This window comes from Anabrus simplex, chromosome 2 (genome assembly GCF_040414725.1).
Source record: "Anabrus simplex isolate iqAnaSimp1 chromosome 2, ASM4041472v1, whole genome shotgun sequence".
Taxonomy (NCBI): domain Eukaryota; kingdom Metazoa; phylum Arthropoda; class Insecta; order Orthoptera; family Tettigoniidae; genus Anabrus; species Anabrus simplex.
This window is the reverse complement of record NC_090266.1, coordinates 1021554528-1021573004: the sequence shown is the minus strand read 5'-3', so window position 1 is coordinate 1021573004 and position 18477 is coordinate 1021554528. Positions and strand designations below refer to the sequence as shown.

Sequence of the window (18477 nt, the reverse complement as noted above, 5' to 3'; positions counted from 1 at the left end):
GATCTCAGAACAGCTCGCATCCAATCCAACTATCATAAATGACATGGAGTAAGAATGGTCAACAATTAGAACTGTTCTCCTCAAGTCAACTATGGAATCTATTGGTTTCCGAGGAAAGAAGAGTCAAGATTGGTAACAGGACAACAATACAGAAATCATGAGCCTCACTGATGCCAAATGGCAAGCTCTTATATCCCTTCAGAAAGATCAATCCTCCAGTTTGAAGAAAGCCCATCAAGATCTTAAATGGAAATGCCAAATTCAAATCAGGAAGTGAAGAACAACTGGTGGCAACAGAAAGCTCAAGAACTTCAAAGGTTATCTGATGCCAGAAACCTGCAAAACTTCTATGCAGGGATTAACGAACCCTATGGACTAATTTGTTCTTCAGTAGGAACTTCCAAATCAGCCAACAATGTTACTACCTTTACTGACAGAAAAGGTAACTTGGAGCACTGGAAACAAAACTTCTCGAGTCTTTTAAATCACAACTCTACCACAGCTGAGGATGTCCTCAGAGAATGCCACAACAACACCCGCACCCATGGATGGAAATGCCGCCATCATACCAGACCTGGACCTGACAACATTCTATTGGAGCTGATTCAAGGAGGTGGCTTATTCTTAACACGTTGGAGACCAAGCCCGAGTGTGCATCGGGGTGGTAAAACAGCGCAGACTGATCGCTAACTCGGGCCTGCGTATTTATTACATTGTCAACACAGCCCGAATGAAAATTGGCCGGAAACTATACATACCTTTTTTTAGAACTTTTATAACAGCTATACTGTGCACTCGTGTCCTCTGTCGTTTTCTTGAACTTATAGCAGCTTACGTTTTCACGTGTTTGCTTCTACACTCCATGCTTCCAGCTGTTCAAGGCGCACGCTTTCAGAGTTTTGTTTACATCGTGCGAAGTGTTTAGACTGTGATGTGTTTCTGCTATCATGAGTGGATGATTGAATGAAAGTGGAATTGTAGAGACATTAGAAGAGATTTTTTATGACAGTGGTTCAGAAGAAGTGGTAGATGCTTCTGATCTAGACCCTGATTTTGAACTTCATGATAGTGATGAAGGAATTTATATCCTATTCTATCATATTCTACCCAAGTTTGATTTTGCACTTTGTAGTTTATTTAGTTAATGTTTCATGATCTTCATATGACTGGAGATTCATTCAGAAATAAATTATTAATGTAGTTTTCTTTATTTTAGAATGAAGTGACGCAAGCGATGATTATTCAAAGGCAGGGAATGATTCACATTCACTAGGTACTTCAGGTGGTTTGGATGCAATTTCTGGCATCGTGCCAGCTCTAAAAAAGGTGTAAATGTTCTGCTTATGGTACTAACACTTGTAGGAAGCCTACAGACACTGAATTAGGTTGGACAGTCACCGATTCTCCGCCTCTAGCAAATATTTTTCGAGAACAATCGTGATCCACTGGATGCAACATCAACTGCACTAGATTGTTTTTCAATTTTTGTTCCTGAAACAATGGTGAAACTCTTCAAGTCCGAGACTAATAGGTACCCTGCCTCCATCACTGAAAAACTAAAGTGAACAATGAAATTGAACCAAAAAGTTTGTGGAGCTTGTGGCAGCCAGTCAAGTTATACGAGATTTATGCATTTCTCGCAGTTGTCATCCATATGTGCCTTGTAAAGAAACCGAACTGAGTGATAATTGGTCAAAAAGTGCATTTCTTTCGACTCCATTTCCATCATCTGTTATGAGCAGAAACCGTTTTCAAGGCGATTCTTTCAAACTTTCATTTGAATAATAACACAACATACATTCCTCCTGGGCAGCAAAAACGTGATCCATTACATAAAATCCGCACTTTCTTTGACAGTCTCGTTCATACATTTTGCTCTTCTTACGTATCATACTCTGTTGTTGATCATAAAACATTTGTGTCTTCCAGAACTTTATCCAAGCTCCGGAGGCATCATTCAGCTCACTCCAACATGACCAGCGACATCCACTTGTCGCCATCCTTCTTTCAGCAATGTCACAATTTGAACACGATCAGCAGCAGAAATGGGTACTCTTGCCATGTTAACCATAATCCTACCCATGCTGTCTATATACTATCAAACTTACAAGTGATGTTAAAAAGGACTGACACAACAAATGCCTATCAGACAAATACAAAACATGATTTAGGTTTAGCATCACCATGTCTCTCAGATATTGGTCTACAGCATAGAATGTCAACATGTTTGTGATATCTTGATTATTATCCTGTGAAGCTGTAAGATGCAAAACTTATTTTAAGCACTGTATTAAAAGGAAACAGTGTTCATTGAAAATATATGAGTAGGCCACATCAGTGTACATCCACTACACAGGAAATGCAATGCTGTTTTCCCTAACTGAGTGAAAATATACTGGACAGATCTATGAACAAAAGCAAATAAACAGACCTATTCAATTATGTGGTTTGAATATTCTAATCATCAGTAGTGTACCCCTGCCAAGAGTGTGAATTCATTTCAACAATTTTCTTACAGTTGTACCAGTTCTTAGTATGTGTATTTCTTATACACTGGGTTTCAGTTTTGGGAAGGAAATTGTGGTTCTTCAAGGACTGCTGTTGGCAGGAATCAAACCCACCTCCCCATAAGTCCAAACATACCACACCAGCTAGCATATTAATGAGCCAAGTTATCCTAGTTAGTATCAGTAGAACTTCTCACATCTTACACAGTATTATATTATTTTAATATGCTTAAAATGATAATGTCTAATGTAGAATAAAAGTATCAGAAACATATCATTTTAAGAATTAATGCAACAGTGCATAACGGTTTCTTTGATGGATTTTTTCTTTTTTTTTTTTTTTTTGAACAATTTTGCTTTACATTGCAGCGACACGCGTAGATCTTATGGCGATGTACGATAGGAAAGGGCTAGGAGTGGGAAGGAAGCGGAAGGAAGCGTCCGTGGCCTTTACATCATCATCATCATCATCATCATCATCATCATCATCATCATCATTGTAGTTCCAGTTTCCCGGGTACCGTTAATGAGCTTCTTCCTCTTCTTCCTGTCCATATACAACTTGTCATGGAGAACGTCATCCCCTGTCTGGTAACTAGATCAAACTTGATCATGTCCATCCATCGGGTTTTAGGTCTTCCTGCAGGTCTTTTACCCTCCACCTGTCTTTCCAAATTTATTCTGGCTGTTTTTGTAGGTTCCATCCTCATCACATGCCCATACTACCGCAGTCTGGATGTGCCAATTCGGTCTAATACGGATGTCTTTATTCCAGCTTCTTTCCTCATCTCCTCATTTCTTAACTTGTCCATCTTGGTCTTCTGGATGGTGGATCTAAGAAACTAAGGTACAGATTCCAGCATTTGCCTGTTGTGAAAATGCAAAACCTCGGAAAACCATCTTGAAGGCTGCCAACACTGGGGTTCGAACTCTATCTCCTGAATGCATGCTCACAGCTACGTGACCATAAGCACACGGCCATCCCGCTCGGTAGTACATAATATAACAGACACTCTATTTACAGCAGAATCATTTATACTTTGCTACTTAATTATATTTCCTGTATCATTGAAATTACTCCTTCAAGCCACTACTTGGTAAATATAAAAGCAACTAAGCATACCTGGGAACTGATGCAGGAATTATGTGGTTACCATTCCCACCACCATCAAACATAGTACGAAAACGATTTGCCTTGGCTAATGAAGCAGTTAACGTGCATATACCAGATACTCCAGAACACATGGTTGTAGACAGCAACGGAGAGTCTTCCATCGAGAAAAGTTTTGTGCCTGGCATAGACATACTATTGAATGACTGAGATGGAGTGCTGCAACAAAATCATATCATCTCTAACAATTATAGCATACGTAATTAGAACAACACTGATAACAGACTATTTCTGGTTGTTCAGACAGTTTTACTTTAAGAACCAAATATTTTATGAAAAATCAAGTTAAAGGAAATATACAGGATGGAACTGAAGTATGGTATTTCACCCCAAAAATAAAGGATACCATTCAAGTGAAGTGCATAAAAGAATGTTCAATTTTAAAGTTAATTCCAAAAATCTCATTCTTGTAGGCTATATGGTAGACCTGTAGTGGCTCATAGTTGTACAGCAACTCTTACCCTTGAAATGGCGATGTTATATCATGTGGTAGCAGCCATATTTGGCAGCTTTTACTTGTCTAAATAAAATACAAAATATTCACAAAGTATGAAATAAATCTATGAAGTTTTACAGATGTATGTAAAGCTAAATACACTGTGGATTGTCATATTGACACGAAATTGCATAAATGTTTTGACTAGCAAAATGTACAGTTGTTCAAAAAGTTTAATTCCTAAATTGAAAATAACAATTTTGATCATACGCACACAAAACTGGAACATTTCACAAACAAACCAAGATATTCAGATTGTCAATAATGTATTTGTAATGCACTAGCAAACTTTCAGCACTCTCAGATAGATATTCTTGAGAATATTAGGGAAAATGTATTAGCATACAATCATTATTTTGATTCATCGTATTACTCACAATGCCTTCCTCCTCTTGTCTCTGGGACTCCTCCTGAAATAGTGCTCTAATTCAAGCCAACAATGTCCATGGACCCCAATATTACACCCATGACACCACCAACTTGACCTACCCCTCTTCTTTGAGTTCCACTTATGATGCAGGTTGTTTCCAATATCCTTTTGTAGGCCTGTTAGAAGTAATGTGGTACACATTACTGTCTGCAAGATCAACACCTCCCATTCCCTTATTGTACTTCCCAGTTGCCACAGGTTTCACACTTACTTTCCTACTTTTGCTTCACACTAATTTATCTTCAGCATAGACACCTGTTGATAAGCAGAACACTGGTATACGCTTTTTAGTTTCCTTGAAACCTACGGTTAGAATATTACCTGTCCGATAATTTATGGTCTGTGTTAGTTTGAAATTTACCTTGGTATGCTCATTGGGCAATCCTTTTGAGTTAGGGCAAATTGTTCCTGTCGGCATCACTTTGTTATACAGCGCCTTGGCCTGTGGGTTTTTTTAATAAAACTTGTCTGTAATCAAGTACAGTAGTATCCTTTCGCATACAAATTACAAACTTTTGTCAACTGTATGACTACATGATGTGCAAGACCCTCAGGTGCTCATCCTTTATTTTAGGTGTTGCCACTATAAATCTCCATGTGATGCTGCCTGTTCATTAAAGGGGCCTAACATCTGGGTCAATGGCCCCTAATGGTACGAAATGAGATGAAATGTAATGACAATTTAAAAGTCCAAGATTCATCCATTGACTGGAATTCAAAATGTGATGATAAAGAATGAATGGATGAATATGAATTTAAAATAATCAGCGGAACCGACCTGCAATGTCCCACCTTCCCAGGAACTATTTTAAAACAACAGTTTTACCAATCAAAGGACAGCTTCCAAAGCACAATCCTGTATCGATGATGCTTGTAGTCTAAAGGGGTCCAAAATCCAGGTCAACAGCCTCTCATAACGATACTTATCGCTAGTAAAGTAGAACCATGGTATATCTCATGTTGCGGTACTAATCAAAAGTAGCGTAGACTCACGGTGTTCCACACATTATGGTACTACTCACAAGTATTGTATGTCGCACAGGTAACGCAGACCTATGGTGTTTCTCACATAATGGTGCCACTCATGGGCAACGCAAACCCACGGTGTTCCCAACGTAGGTGTATTTATCACAGGCGTCGGTATTCCCGTGGTATTCCCCACATAGTGGGTACTAATCACAGGCAATGCAGACCCAAGGTATCGCTCATATAGTGGTACTAATCACAGACAATGCCCAGACCTGTGGTGTTTCTCACATACTGGTACTAATCACAGGCAACATAGGTCCGTGGTGTTCCGGATACAGTGGTACTAATCACAGGTACTGTAAACCCACAGTGAACCACTCCTTGCTGCTACTAATCACAAACCTATTGTGTACCTAACTTAGTGGTACCCCTCCCCTTGTAAAGGCGACCCATGGTGTTCCCCGAGTGATGGTACTAATGACAAGTAGTTTCATGGTTCTAATTCAATCATCCCTTGGTCGTCCCTTTTAGTCGTCTCTTACGACAGGCAGGCGATACCATGGGTCTATTCTTCACTTGTGTCCCCCACCCACAGGGGGTAAATCTCCATGTGAAACACACAATTTGACTTTCACAAGTGTTGAAACTTTTTTAGTCCAAAACTGGATTTTTTTAAATTTTGCATATATTGTACATAAACACACCTATTTTTCATTCCTATCATGCTTTCATCAATACATACATACATTGCTGCGGTAATTTACATAGCGACTCTTGAATTACATGTTCAAGTAGTCCACGAAAGTCCTGACTTTGCGCCAAGGGTCGAATCCAGGTGTACCACGAGGAATGGGATCATTGGAGTTTACATACAGAAATCTGTTAATGATTTGAAACCCTCTTGGAGGCATAGTTTTTTGAATAAAAATCTATTTTCTGAGAGGTGAATTGGCACCAGTAATGTGCAGTGATCTTTTCGACTGTAAGGCCTGTGTTCAAAGAAATGGCAATGAATTTCTTGATCGTAGCAACTGACACATCTTTCCACTTCTTGTATCTACTATGTGGATGTCTGGCCAAATAATCTTTATTTTTGAAAATGAAATTGGCAGGATTCTTATTTGTTTTTTGTGCAATCATGGACCATATAAGAGCACAAAAAAACAAGAAGTAGCAATCAATAGGCCTAGACTGCTTACCTGGTGTATTTCTAGATCCAGGATTTCTGACAGTAAAGTAATCTGCAGTAGTGATATGCTCAGGAGGCATGACCGTAGAAAACGTTGTTATGATAGGATGCGGTAATGGCAGGCTCGTCATTACTCTCGCTTTCCAATATTTGATGCGATGAAATAGCTGATACACATTCTGAATCAGACTCGGAATCTGTTGGTTCAATCTCAATGGTCTCAAAATCAGATCAGTCACTTTCATCTTCCAACAAATTTTGCACTATTTCACACTAACTTTCCATTACGAAGACACCATAATTAGACACAAACTGTACTAAAAATGTATATTTTCAATCAAATAACAATATACGCACGCACGCACGCGCGCGCACACACACACACACACACACACACACACCCCTCCCCTGCAAACCATGTGACAGTGCCACGGTGGGGAGGCTTGCGTGTCCCAATGTAGCAGATAGTCGAGCCGCAGGTGCAACCACATCGGATGGCTGTCGAGAGACCAGATTAACGAATGGTTCATCGAAGGGGGAGTAGATGCCTTTCAGAAGTTGCAAGGGCTGCAGTCTGGATGATTGACAGATATGGCCTTGTTATAATACTCAACATGGCTTAGCTGTGTTGATACTGCTACATGGCTGAAGGCAACGGGAAACTACAGCCGTAACTAACTTCCGAGGACATACAGCACTCTCTGTATGAATGATATACTGATGATGGCTTCCTCCCGGTTAAAATATTCTGGAGGTAAACTAGTCCCCCATTCGGATCTTTGGGTGGGGACTACACGAGAGGGGGCGATCATCAGGAAGATGAATACCGACATTCTGCGAGTCGGAGCGTGGAATGTTAGAAGTTTGAATCGTTGTGGTAGATCAGAAAATATGAAAATGGAGATGGATAGACTGAAGTTAGATGTAATTGGTATAAGTGAAGTAAGTTGGCAGGAAGAACAGGATTTCTGGTCAGGCAACTACCAAATTATCAACACAAAATCAAACAGAGGAAATGCAGGAGTTGGTTTAATAATGAATAAGAAAATAGGGCAGTGGGTAAGCTACTATGACCAGCATAGTGAAAGAATTTTGTCGTCAAGATAGACACCAAACCAATGCCCACCACAATAGTGCAGGTCTATATGCCTACTAGCTCAGCGGATGATGGGGAAATTGAGAAAATATATGAAGAGATAAAAGATTTAATACAATATTTAAAAGGTGATGAGAATCTAATTGTGATGGGAGACTGGAATGCAGTAGTAGGCCAAGGAACAAAAGAGGAAGTCAGCTGGTTGAATTCTGCACTGATCATAATTTAGTCCTTGTCAATACTTGGTTCAAACACCACGAATGATGGCTTTATACATGGACGAGACCTGGACACACTGGAATGTATAAAGTAGACTTCATTATGATTAGGCAGAGATTCAGAAACAAGGTGTTGGATTGCAAAACTTTCCCAGGAGCTGATGTGGACTCTGACCACAACTGGTTGGTCATGAAATGCCATCTGAAGCTGAAGACATTGAAGAAAAGAAAGAATGCAAAAAGATGGGATCTAGACATGTTGAAAGAAAAGAGAGTGAGGGATTGTTTCAAGGAACATGTTGCAAAAGGACTCAATGAAAAGGCTGAAGGAAACACAGAGGAAGAGTGAATAGTCATGAAAAATGAAGTCAGCAGGGCTGCTGAAGAAATGTTAGGAAGAAAAGATCAACTAAGAATCAGTGGATAACTCAGGAGATACTAGACCTGATAGATGAAGGACGAAAATACAAGAATGCTAGAAATGAAGAGGGCAGAAAAGAATACAGGCAATTAAAGAATAAAGTGGACAGAAAGTGCAAGGTAGCTAAGGAAGACTGGCTGAAGGAGAAGTGCAAGGATGTTGAATGTTGTATGGTCCTAGGAAAGGTAGATGCTGCATACAGGAAAGCAAGGAAACCTTTGGAGAAAGGAAATCTAGGTGTATGAATTTCAAGAACTCAGATGGAAAGCCACTTCTAGGAATAGAAGATAAAGCAGAAAGATGGCAGGAACATATCCAACAGTTGTATCAAGGCAGAGATGTAGAAAATTTGGTTCTGGAACAAGAAGAGGCTGTTGATGCTGATGAAATGGGAGACCCAATTTTGAGGTCAGAGTTTGACAGAGCTGTGAGCGACCTAGATAGGAACAAGGCACCTGGAATTGGTGACATTCCCTCTGAATTACTGACTGCCTTAGGAGAAACCAGCATGGTAAGGTTATTCCATTTAGTGTGTAAGATGTATGAGACAGGAGAAGTCTCATCCGATTTTCTGCTGAATGTTGTTATACCTATTCCCAAGAAAGCCGGTGCTGACAGGTGTGAAGACTATCACACCATTAGTTTAGTATCTCATGCCTGCAAAATTTTAACATGTATTGTTTACAGAAGAATGGAAAAACAAGTTGAAGCTGAGTTGGGAGAAGATCAATTTGACTTCAGAAGAAAAGTAGGAACACGTGAAGCAATCCTGACTTTACATCTGATCTTAGAGGATCGAATAAAGAAGGACAAGCCCACGTTCACGGCATTCGTGGATCTGGAAAAGGCATTCAATAATGTTGATTGGACCAAGCTATTTAAGATTCTGAGGGTGATTTGGATCAGATACCGAGAACGAAGAATTATCTACAATCTGTATAAAAATTAGTCTGCAGTGATAAGAATCGAGGGCTTTGAAAAAGAAGCAGCAATCCAGAAAGGAGTGAGGCAAGGCTGCAGTTTGTCTCCCCTCCTTTTCAATGTTTACGTAGAACAGGCAGTAAGGAAATCAAAGAGGAATTTGGAAAGGGAATCAGAATCCAAGGAGAGGAAATCAAAACCTTGAGATTTGCCAATGATTTTGTTATTTTATCTGAGACTGCAGAAGATATCGAGAAGCTGCCGAATGGTATGGACGAAGTCTTGAGTAAGGACTACAAGATGAAAATAAATAAGTCCAAAACAAAAGTAATGGAGTGCAGTCGAACGAAGGCAAGTGATGCAGGAAATATTAAATTCGGAAATGAAGTCTTAAAGGAAGTAGATGAATATTCTTACTTGGGTAGTAAAAAAACTAACGATGACAGAAGTAAGGACAACATAAAAATGCAGATTAGCACAAGCAAAGAAGAGCTTTCTTAAGAAAAGAAATATGCTCACTTCAAACATTGATATAGGAATTAGAAAGATGTTTTCGAAGACTTTCATATGGAGCGTGGCAATGTATGGAAGTGAAACATGGACGATAACTAGCTCAGAAAGAAAGAGAATAGAAACTTTTGAAATGTGGTGTTACAGAAGAATGCTGAAGGTGAAATGGATAGATTGAATCACAAATGAAGAAATACTGAATCGAATTGGCGAGAGGAGATCGATTTGGCAAAATTTGACAACAAGAAGAGATAGAATGATGGGACACATCTTAAGACACCCAGGACTTGTTCAGTTGGTTTTTGAAGGAAGTGTAGGTGGTAAGAACAGTAGGGGTAGACCAAGGTATGAGTATGACAAACAGATTAGAGCAGATGTAGGATGCAGTAGTTACGTAGAAATGAAAACGTTAACACAGAATAGGGTAGCATGGAGAACTGCATCAAACCAGTCTATGGACTGATGACTCAAACAACAACATATATATACAAGTGTAAATAACTCATACCGAATGGAAAACTATGAAATAAAATAGAATATCAAAACAGAGCCCGTGAATGAACATTGCAATGGCGCTCAAACATATGGTCATAAAGCTGCACTCATTTATTTCCGTGAAATTGCGTCCAAAGAGTTGTAACTATAAATGAAACTGAACTAAGGGCTGCAGTGGACAACAAGAACAATAAAAAGTAGACTGTAATGACATCTGTTGAAGAATTGAGGAAATTACATAAAGAAATACAAACATATTGAATATTCAACAATACCACTACAGCAGGGGCTTAAGTGTTGAATATTCGACAACTGCCAGTTCTAGGGTTAATACTGTGATCAAAAAAGAAAACAAACATGAATCATCACCCTGCGTTCATCAATTGAACAAGTTATTAGGTAAGCATTAATCTACAAGTTCTTCATGAACATAAACTCTTTACCACAGAGGGTTGTAGCTGATGCTGGCTCATTTCAGTGGATAAGGACTTCTTTGGTCATCAGTACTGTGTGACTAAATAAAGTGATAATAGTTAAAAGAACCCAAAGCCCTTAAAGAGATCCGTTCAGAGAAGCTGTTGAAATCTGTAACTTAGGTGCATAAGTCACAATGTTGCTCAACAAGATGAAGTTTCCAGATCACTGACATTCAACAGGTATATTAATCCTACAAATGACAAGGGTTGAAATTTTCAACAGCCTGGACTGTTCTGTAATTCCATTCATTCATTTTTTGTAATATCTGAAGCCATCCCTTTTCAGTTTCGACCCAGTTAATTTATAACTGTTAGGCTCTTCAAGCTACCGAAACTAACTTTGAGTAAATACATTTTTAAACTACCTGAAAGATAAAACATACGGTAACAATATTACACCTGAAAAAGAAACGACTTAACTAAAATAGAATGACATGTTTCCTTCTCGAAAGAACATCATCAGATTCTATGAAGTCACACTCAAATATTTATGTTTAAAATAGGAACCTGAAACCTGGAACTTATCTTAAAGATGTCCTCGTTTGTCTCTACTCCAGCATTTACTGCAAGGTTTTTGAAAAACCGCTGCTCTGTCATTAGCATGGGTCCAAATGGCTGCAGTCCACTGACCTACTTCCACCATGTCACTCGTTAGATTATCCCTTTAAAAAATTAATAATAATAAAAGCTATGAATAAAGTTCCATGAAAGCTGTTCACATAAATATAAATTACATAATGGAAAATTAAAGGAAAAACTAACAAACCATTAACAAGTTCATTAGAACATCCCTAAAAAAACTATTACTACGTATACAGTTCCACGAAGGCCATTCATGTAAATGTAAATTACATAATGGAAATTAAAGGAAAACTGACCAACCCATTAAAAAAGCTCATTAGACCATCTAAAAATAAATAAATAAATAAATAAATAAACAAATAAATAAATAAATAAATAATAATAACAATAATGTTATTTGTTTTACGCCCCACTAACTACTTTTTACGGTCTTCGGAGACGCCGAGGTGCCGGAATTTAGTCCCGCACGAGTTCTTTAACGTGCCAGTAAATCTACCGACACGGGGCTGTCTTATTTGAGCACCTTCAAATACCACCGGACTGAGCCAGGATCGAACCTGGCAATTTGGGTTTGGAAGGCCAGCGCCTTAACCGTCTGAGCCACTCAGCCCGGCTAAATAAATAAAAAATAAATACTCTGATAATAATAATAATAATAATAATAATAATAATAATAATAATAATAATAATAATAATAATAATAATGCTGTTTAAGTCATCAGTCCACAGACTGGTTTGATGCAGCTCTCCATGCCACCCTATCCTGTGCTAACCTTTTCATTTCTATGTAACTATCGCATCCTACATCTCCTCTATTCTGCTTGTCATATGCCTTGATCTACCCCTACCGTTCTTACCACCTACACTTCCCTCAAAACCAACTGTACAAGTCCTGGACGTCTTAAAATGTGTCCTATCATTCTCTCTCTTCTTCTAGTCAAATTTAGCCAAATCGATCTCCTCTCACCAATTCGATTCAGTATCTCTTCATTTGTGATTCAATCTATCCATCTCACCTTCAGCATTCTTCTGTAACATCACATTTCAAAAGCTTCTATTCTCTTTCTTTCTGAGCTAGTTATTGTCCATGTTTCACTTCCGTACAATGACACGCTCCAGATGCAAGTCTTTAGAAACATCCTCCTAATTCCTATATCAATGTTCGAAGCGACCAAATTTCTTTTCTTAAGAAAGCTCTTCCTTGCTTCAGCTAGTCTGTATTTTATGTCCTCCTTACTTCTGACATTAAGACTTCATTTCCTAATGTAATATTACCTGCATCACCTGCCTTTGTTCGAGTGCACTCTATTACTTTTGTTTTGAACTTATTTATTTTCATCATGTACTCCTTACCCAATATAGCCTCCATGGCTCCGGCGGCAGCACGCCGGCCTCTCTCTGATGGATACCGTGGTTCAAATCCCAGTCATTCCATGTGAGATTTGTGCTGGACAAAAGCGGAGGTGGGAGAGGTTTTTCTCCGGGTACTCCGATTTTCCCTGTAATCGTTCATTCCAGCAACACACTCTGTTAACATTTCATTTCATCTGTCAGTCACTTATCAATGCCCCAGAGGAGTGTGACAGGCTTCGGCAGCAGGCACATTTCCCATTCTTGCCGCTAGATGGGGGCTTCATTCATTCCATTCCTGACCCAGTCGAATGACTGGAAACAGGCTGTAGATTTTTCACTCCTTACCCAAGACTTCGCCCATACGAATCAGCTACTTCTCAAGATCTTCTGCAGTCTCAGATAAAATAACAAAATCATCAGCAAATCTCAAGGTTTTGATTTCCTCTCCTTGGACTGTGGTTCCCTTTCCAAATTCCTCTTTGATTTCCTTTACTCCCTGTTCTACGTAAACAATGAAAAGGGGAGGAGGACCTGCAGCCTTGCCTCACTCCTTTCTGGATAGCTGCTTCCTTTTCAAATCCCCCTGATTCGTATCACTCCAGACTGATTTTTATACAGATTGTAGATAATTCTTCATTCTCGGTATCTGATCCCAATCACCTTCAACATCTCAAATAGCTTGGTCCAATCAACATTACCGAATGCCTTCTCTAGATCTACGACCGCCATGTACGTGAGCTTGTCCTCCTTAATTCGATCCTGTAAGACCAGATGTGAAGTCAGGATTGCTTCACGTGTTCCTAAATTTCTTCTGAAGCCAAATTGATCTTCTCCCAACTCGGCTTCAACTTGCCTCTCCATTCTTCTGTAAATAATACGTGTTAAAATTTTGCAGGCACGAGATAACTAAACTAATGGTGCGGTAGTTTACACACTTGTCAGTACGTCTTCTTGGGAATAGGTATAACATTATTCTGCCGAAAATCGGACGGCACTTCTGCCCCATACATCTTACACACAAGGTGGAATAACCTTGCCATGCTGGTTTCTCTTAAGGCAGTCAGTTAATTCAAAGGGTATATCATCAATTCCAGATGCTTTGTTGCTATTTACGTCTCTCACAGCCTTGTCAAATTCTGACCTCAAAATTGGGTTTCCCATTTCATCAGCATCAATAGCCTCTTCTTGTTCCAGAACCAAATCATCTACGTCTTTACCTTGATACAACTGCCAACCTACCATCTTTCTGCTTTGTCTTCTTTCCCTAGAAGAGGCATTCCATCTGAGCTCTTAATATTTATACACCTAGATTTCCTTTTTCCAAAAGTTTCCTTTATTTTCCTGTATGCAGCATCTACCTTTCCTAGGACCATACAACCTTCAATATACTTGCACTTCTCCTTCAGCCATTCCTTCTTAACTATCTTGCACTTTCTATCCAGTTCATTCTTTATTCACCTGTATTTTTTTCTGCCCTTTTCATTTCTTGCATTCTTGTATTTTCGTCGTTCATCAATCAGGTCTAGTATCTCCTGAGTTATCCATTGATTCTTAGTTAATCTTTTCTTCCATCCTAACATTTCTTCAGCAGCCCTGCTGACTTCATTTTTCATGACTATCCACTCTTCCTCTGCGTTTCCTTCAGCCTTTTCATTTAGTCCTTGTGCAACATGTTCCTTGAAACAATTCCTCACACTCTTTTCTTTCAACTTGTCTAGATCCCATCTCCTTGCTTTCCTTCCTTTCTTCAATTTCTTCAACTTCAGATGGCATTTCATGACCAACATGTTGTGGTCAGAGTCCACGTCTGCTCCTGGGAAAGTTTTGCAATCCAACAGTTGGTTTCTGCATCTCTGCCTAATCATAATGAAGTCTACTTGATACCTTCCAGTGTCTCCAGGCTACATCCACATATATAGCCATCATTTGTGGTGTTTGAACGAAGTATTAGCAAGGACTAAATAATGAAGAGTGTAGAATTCAACCAGCGAACTTCCTCTTTCATTTCTTTGTCCCAATCCGATTTCTCCTGCTGTATTACCTTCTCTTCCTTGGCCTACCACTCCATTCCAGTCTCCCATCACAATTAGATTCTCGTCACCTTTTGCATGTTGTATTAAATCTTCTCTCTCTTCATATATTCTTTTGATTTCCTCATCACCTGCTGAACTAGTAGGCATATAGATCTGCACTATTGTGGTGGGCACTGGTTTGGTGTCTATCTTGACAACAATAATTCTTTTACTATGCTGGTCGTAGTAGCTTACCAGCTGCCCTATTTTCTTATTCATTATTAAACCAACTCCTGCATTTCCCCCGTTTGATTTTGTGTTGATAGTTCTATAGTCGCCTGACCAAAATTCCTGTTCTTCCTGCTAACGTACTTCACTTATACCAACTACATCTAACTTTAGTCTAACCATCTCCCTTTTTCGGTTCTCTAGCCTACAACGACGTTTCAAACATCTCAACATTCAACGCTCAGAATGTCAGTATTCATCTTCCTGATGATCGCCCCATCTCGTGTAGTCCCCACCCGGAGATCCGAATGGGGACTATTTTACCTCCAGAATATTTTACACGGGAGGAAACCATCATCAGTACATCATTCATATAGAGAGAGAGCTGCAAGTCCTCGGGAGTTAGTTATGGCTGTCGTTTCCTGTTGCTTTCTGCCGTGTAGCAGTATCAACACAGCTAAGCCATGTTGAGTTTTATTACAAGGCCATATCAGTCGATCATATACACTGCCGCCCTTGCAACTTCCTAAAGGCTGCTACTCCCCTTTCGATGAACCATTCGTTAATCTGGTCCCTCGACAGATACCCATCCGGTATGGTTGCACCTGCGGCTCGGCTATCTGCTTCAATGGAACTCGCAAGCCTCCCCACTGCGGTAAGATCACATGGTTCGCAGGGGAGGAATAATAATCATAATAATAATAATAATAATAATAATAATAATAATAAGGGAAGTGCTAAAAATACTTAAAAGTAAAACACGTGTCATTGAACTAGCCAAGGGGCGTGGCAGGCAGAAGTAGGTCAATGTACTGCAGCCATTTGGACCACGCCAATGACAGAACAACGGTTTTTCAAAAATATCACAGTAAATGCTGGAGTAGATACGAAGGAAGTCATCATTAAGGTAAGTTCCAGATTTCAAGTACCTAAGTATTTAAACAGAAATAAACATAAATATTTATTTCTAAATATTTGAGTGTGATTTGATCCAATCTGATAATGTTCTTTCAAGAAGGAAACATGTCATTCTACTTGAATTGTTGTTGTTTTTTGTTTTTTTTAAGGTGTAATACTGTTACCATACGTTTTCTCTTTCATGTGGTTTAAAAATTTATTTACTCAAAGTTAGTTTCAGCAAAATGAAAAGCCCAAAACTTATAAATTCATTTATTCATTCAACCTGCATGGACTACACAATTGCGTATTTGGACATACGCAGACAGAATAAGAAATGTCAGTAATGTAAAATGCAATATTCTATGTATAAGAATGAACACTTCACAAATAAATATTAAAAGAGCATATATTAATTTACAACAGCGAGAACAAGAAGAGGTAGTAATAATAAACAATGTTTTTTGCTTTACATAACACTAACTACTTTTACAGTTTTCGGAGATGCTAAGGTGCCAGAATTTAGTCCCGCAGGAGTTATTTTACGTGCCAGTAAATCTACAGACACAAGGCTGATGCATTCGAGCACCTTCAAATACCACCGGGCTGAGCCAGAATTGAACCTGCGATTTTGGGGTCAGAAGGCCAGAGCCTCAACCGTCTGATCCACTCAGCCCAGCGGAGGAGGTAGTAAAAATATCTAAATAACCAATGGTATATCAACATACATTTTAAAGCTATTTACGCCAGGCTGAGTGGCTCAGACGGTTGAGGCGCTGGCTTTCTGAGCCCAGCTTAGCAGGTTCGAGCCTGGCTCAGTCCGGTGGTATTTGGAGGTGCTCAAATACGTCAGCCTCGTGTCGGTAGATTTACTGGCACTCAAAGAACTCGTGCGGGACTAAATTCTGGCACCTCGGCGTTTCCGAAAACAGTAAAAGTAGTTAGTTGGATGTAAAGCAAATAACATTATTAAAGCTATTTACAAGATATTAAGAACATTTGCAAGTTAATAAGAGCATCAATATCAGTATTTCTTCATGTATTCTTCAGTACTGATGAAGCAGTGGCTGAGCAATAGCTTTTTTAATGCCGCAGTGAATGGGCTGGACCAACATCGTAAAAATTATTTTGAAGCTTATAATTTGATTGCAATAAAGTCTATGTATCTCCAGCCAATAGTGTTACTTTTATACTCAATAAAGACTTATTTCTCATTTGCGTTTAGCAATTAACATGATTCTCTCTAATGTGATCATATTTTGCTTCACATGAAGAATACATTGCATAATTTATACAGGGTGAACCGAAATTCGCGCACTCGGGCGTCGCAGTGCGACTCCTCATATGCCAGCAATAAAAAAATGTCTGTCACAAAAGTTCATCCAGCGAGTACATCCGGCAGAAAAAGGACGTTGAAGAGTGGCAATCTGGCAACACTGTAACCACATGTAGGGTAACTACCTTTGTCAGCAGATATTACTTGTGGTGTACAGTTGGTGCCGTGGAAAGAATTTTCGGTTAGCATGCAGGAGGCCGAGGGGTCGATCCTGGGTTGAGGCGTTATGTTTTTTATTTCGTAAATGTAGTCCAGGTGGTATAGTATCTGGCATCTCAATCGTCAACAGCGAATAAATTCACACCCATGACGTGGAAAGGGCGTCTTTCAAAGCTGATCAAAGAAAACAATTGTTCGTCCATTTCTAGGATCGTAGTATGTAAGTGGAAATGGTTTCTAGAGGATCTAGAGGATCTGCTGTAATCACAATGCAATAGGAGTGGGCATCTTGGACATGTTCTAAGAAATGGACCTCCTTTGAGCTCAGACGGCTAGGACTATACTGTCTCTATAACTGAGGACTTACAGAACCTTACACGCCTTCGCCCAATACAGTGTTCAAATCCATAATAGCCTAAGCAAATAAAAAATGTATGTAAAAAATCTCCTTCTTAATGCAAAATAATAATCCGATTAAAACAAAACCATATAGAATTTGGAAACAAATGGTCAACGGTCAACTCACAGCTGGAGAGCCGTTGACCCTGTGAATATATGTAATCTACCGATATAAGTACTGCACAGGCTATGATAAGTATAGTGGACCCTTCAAGCAGTGATCACTGCCCAGTGGGGCCTGAAATCGTGAGGCTACTCTGGGTAATAATCGTGGGCCCACCACGCAATGCTCACCGCGCGCAGGAATCTGGCGATTACCAGATGTACGGTGATTGCCAGGAATCACGAGGCTGCTCACGAGACTATAAGAATTATGGACTAATAAGATTAATAGTAATAGCTCCTACCAGTAGTGCTAACTGCTGAGTGGAGTCTGGTGCTAACCAGATGACTAGGAAATGTTATGCATAAGTTATGCATAGAGATAAATCTGAACTAAGGTGAACGGCTACTGCAGATGACAACTGGCCTTGACCCCACATTTTCCTTGCCTGGGTTGACCAGTCTGGTATTACAACACCACTCCTAGCGAACCCTGGCAACATCACACTT

The 18477-nt window shown here is 39.4% G+C and overlaps 1 protein-coding gene across 7 annotated transcripts in view; it reads right to left on the bottom strand.

Moving 5' to 3' along the window:
• Cdc27 (cell division cycle protein 27) overlaps positions 1-18477 on the bottom strand; it is a 507070-nt gene that overhangs the window by 287050 nt on the left and 201543 nt on the right. For all 7 annotated transcript variants that reach the window (XM_068226370.1, XM_067141899.1, XM_068226371.1 and 4 more), the window contains one exon: positions 3631-3837. In XM_068226370.1, the coding sequence (XP_068082471.1) occupies positions 3631-3837 (207 nt within the window). The remainder of the gene's footprint in view (positions 1-3630; positions 3838-18477) is intronic.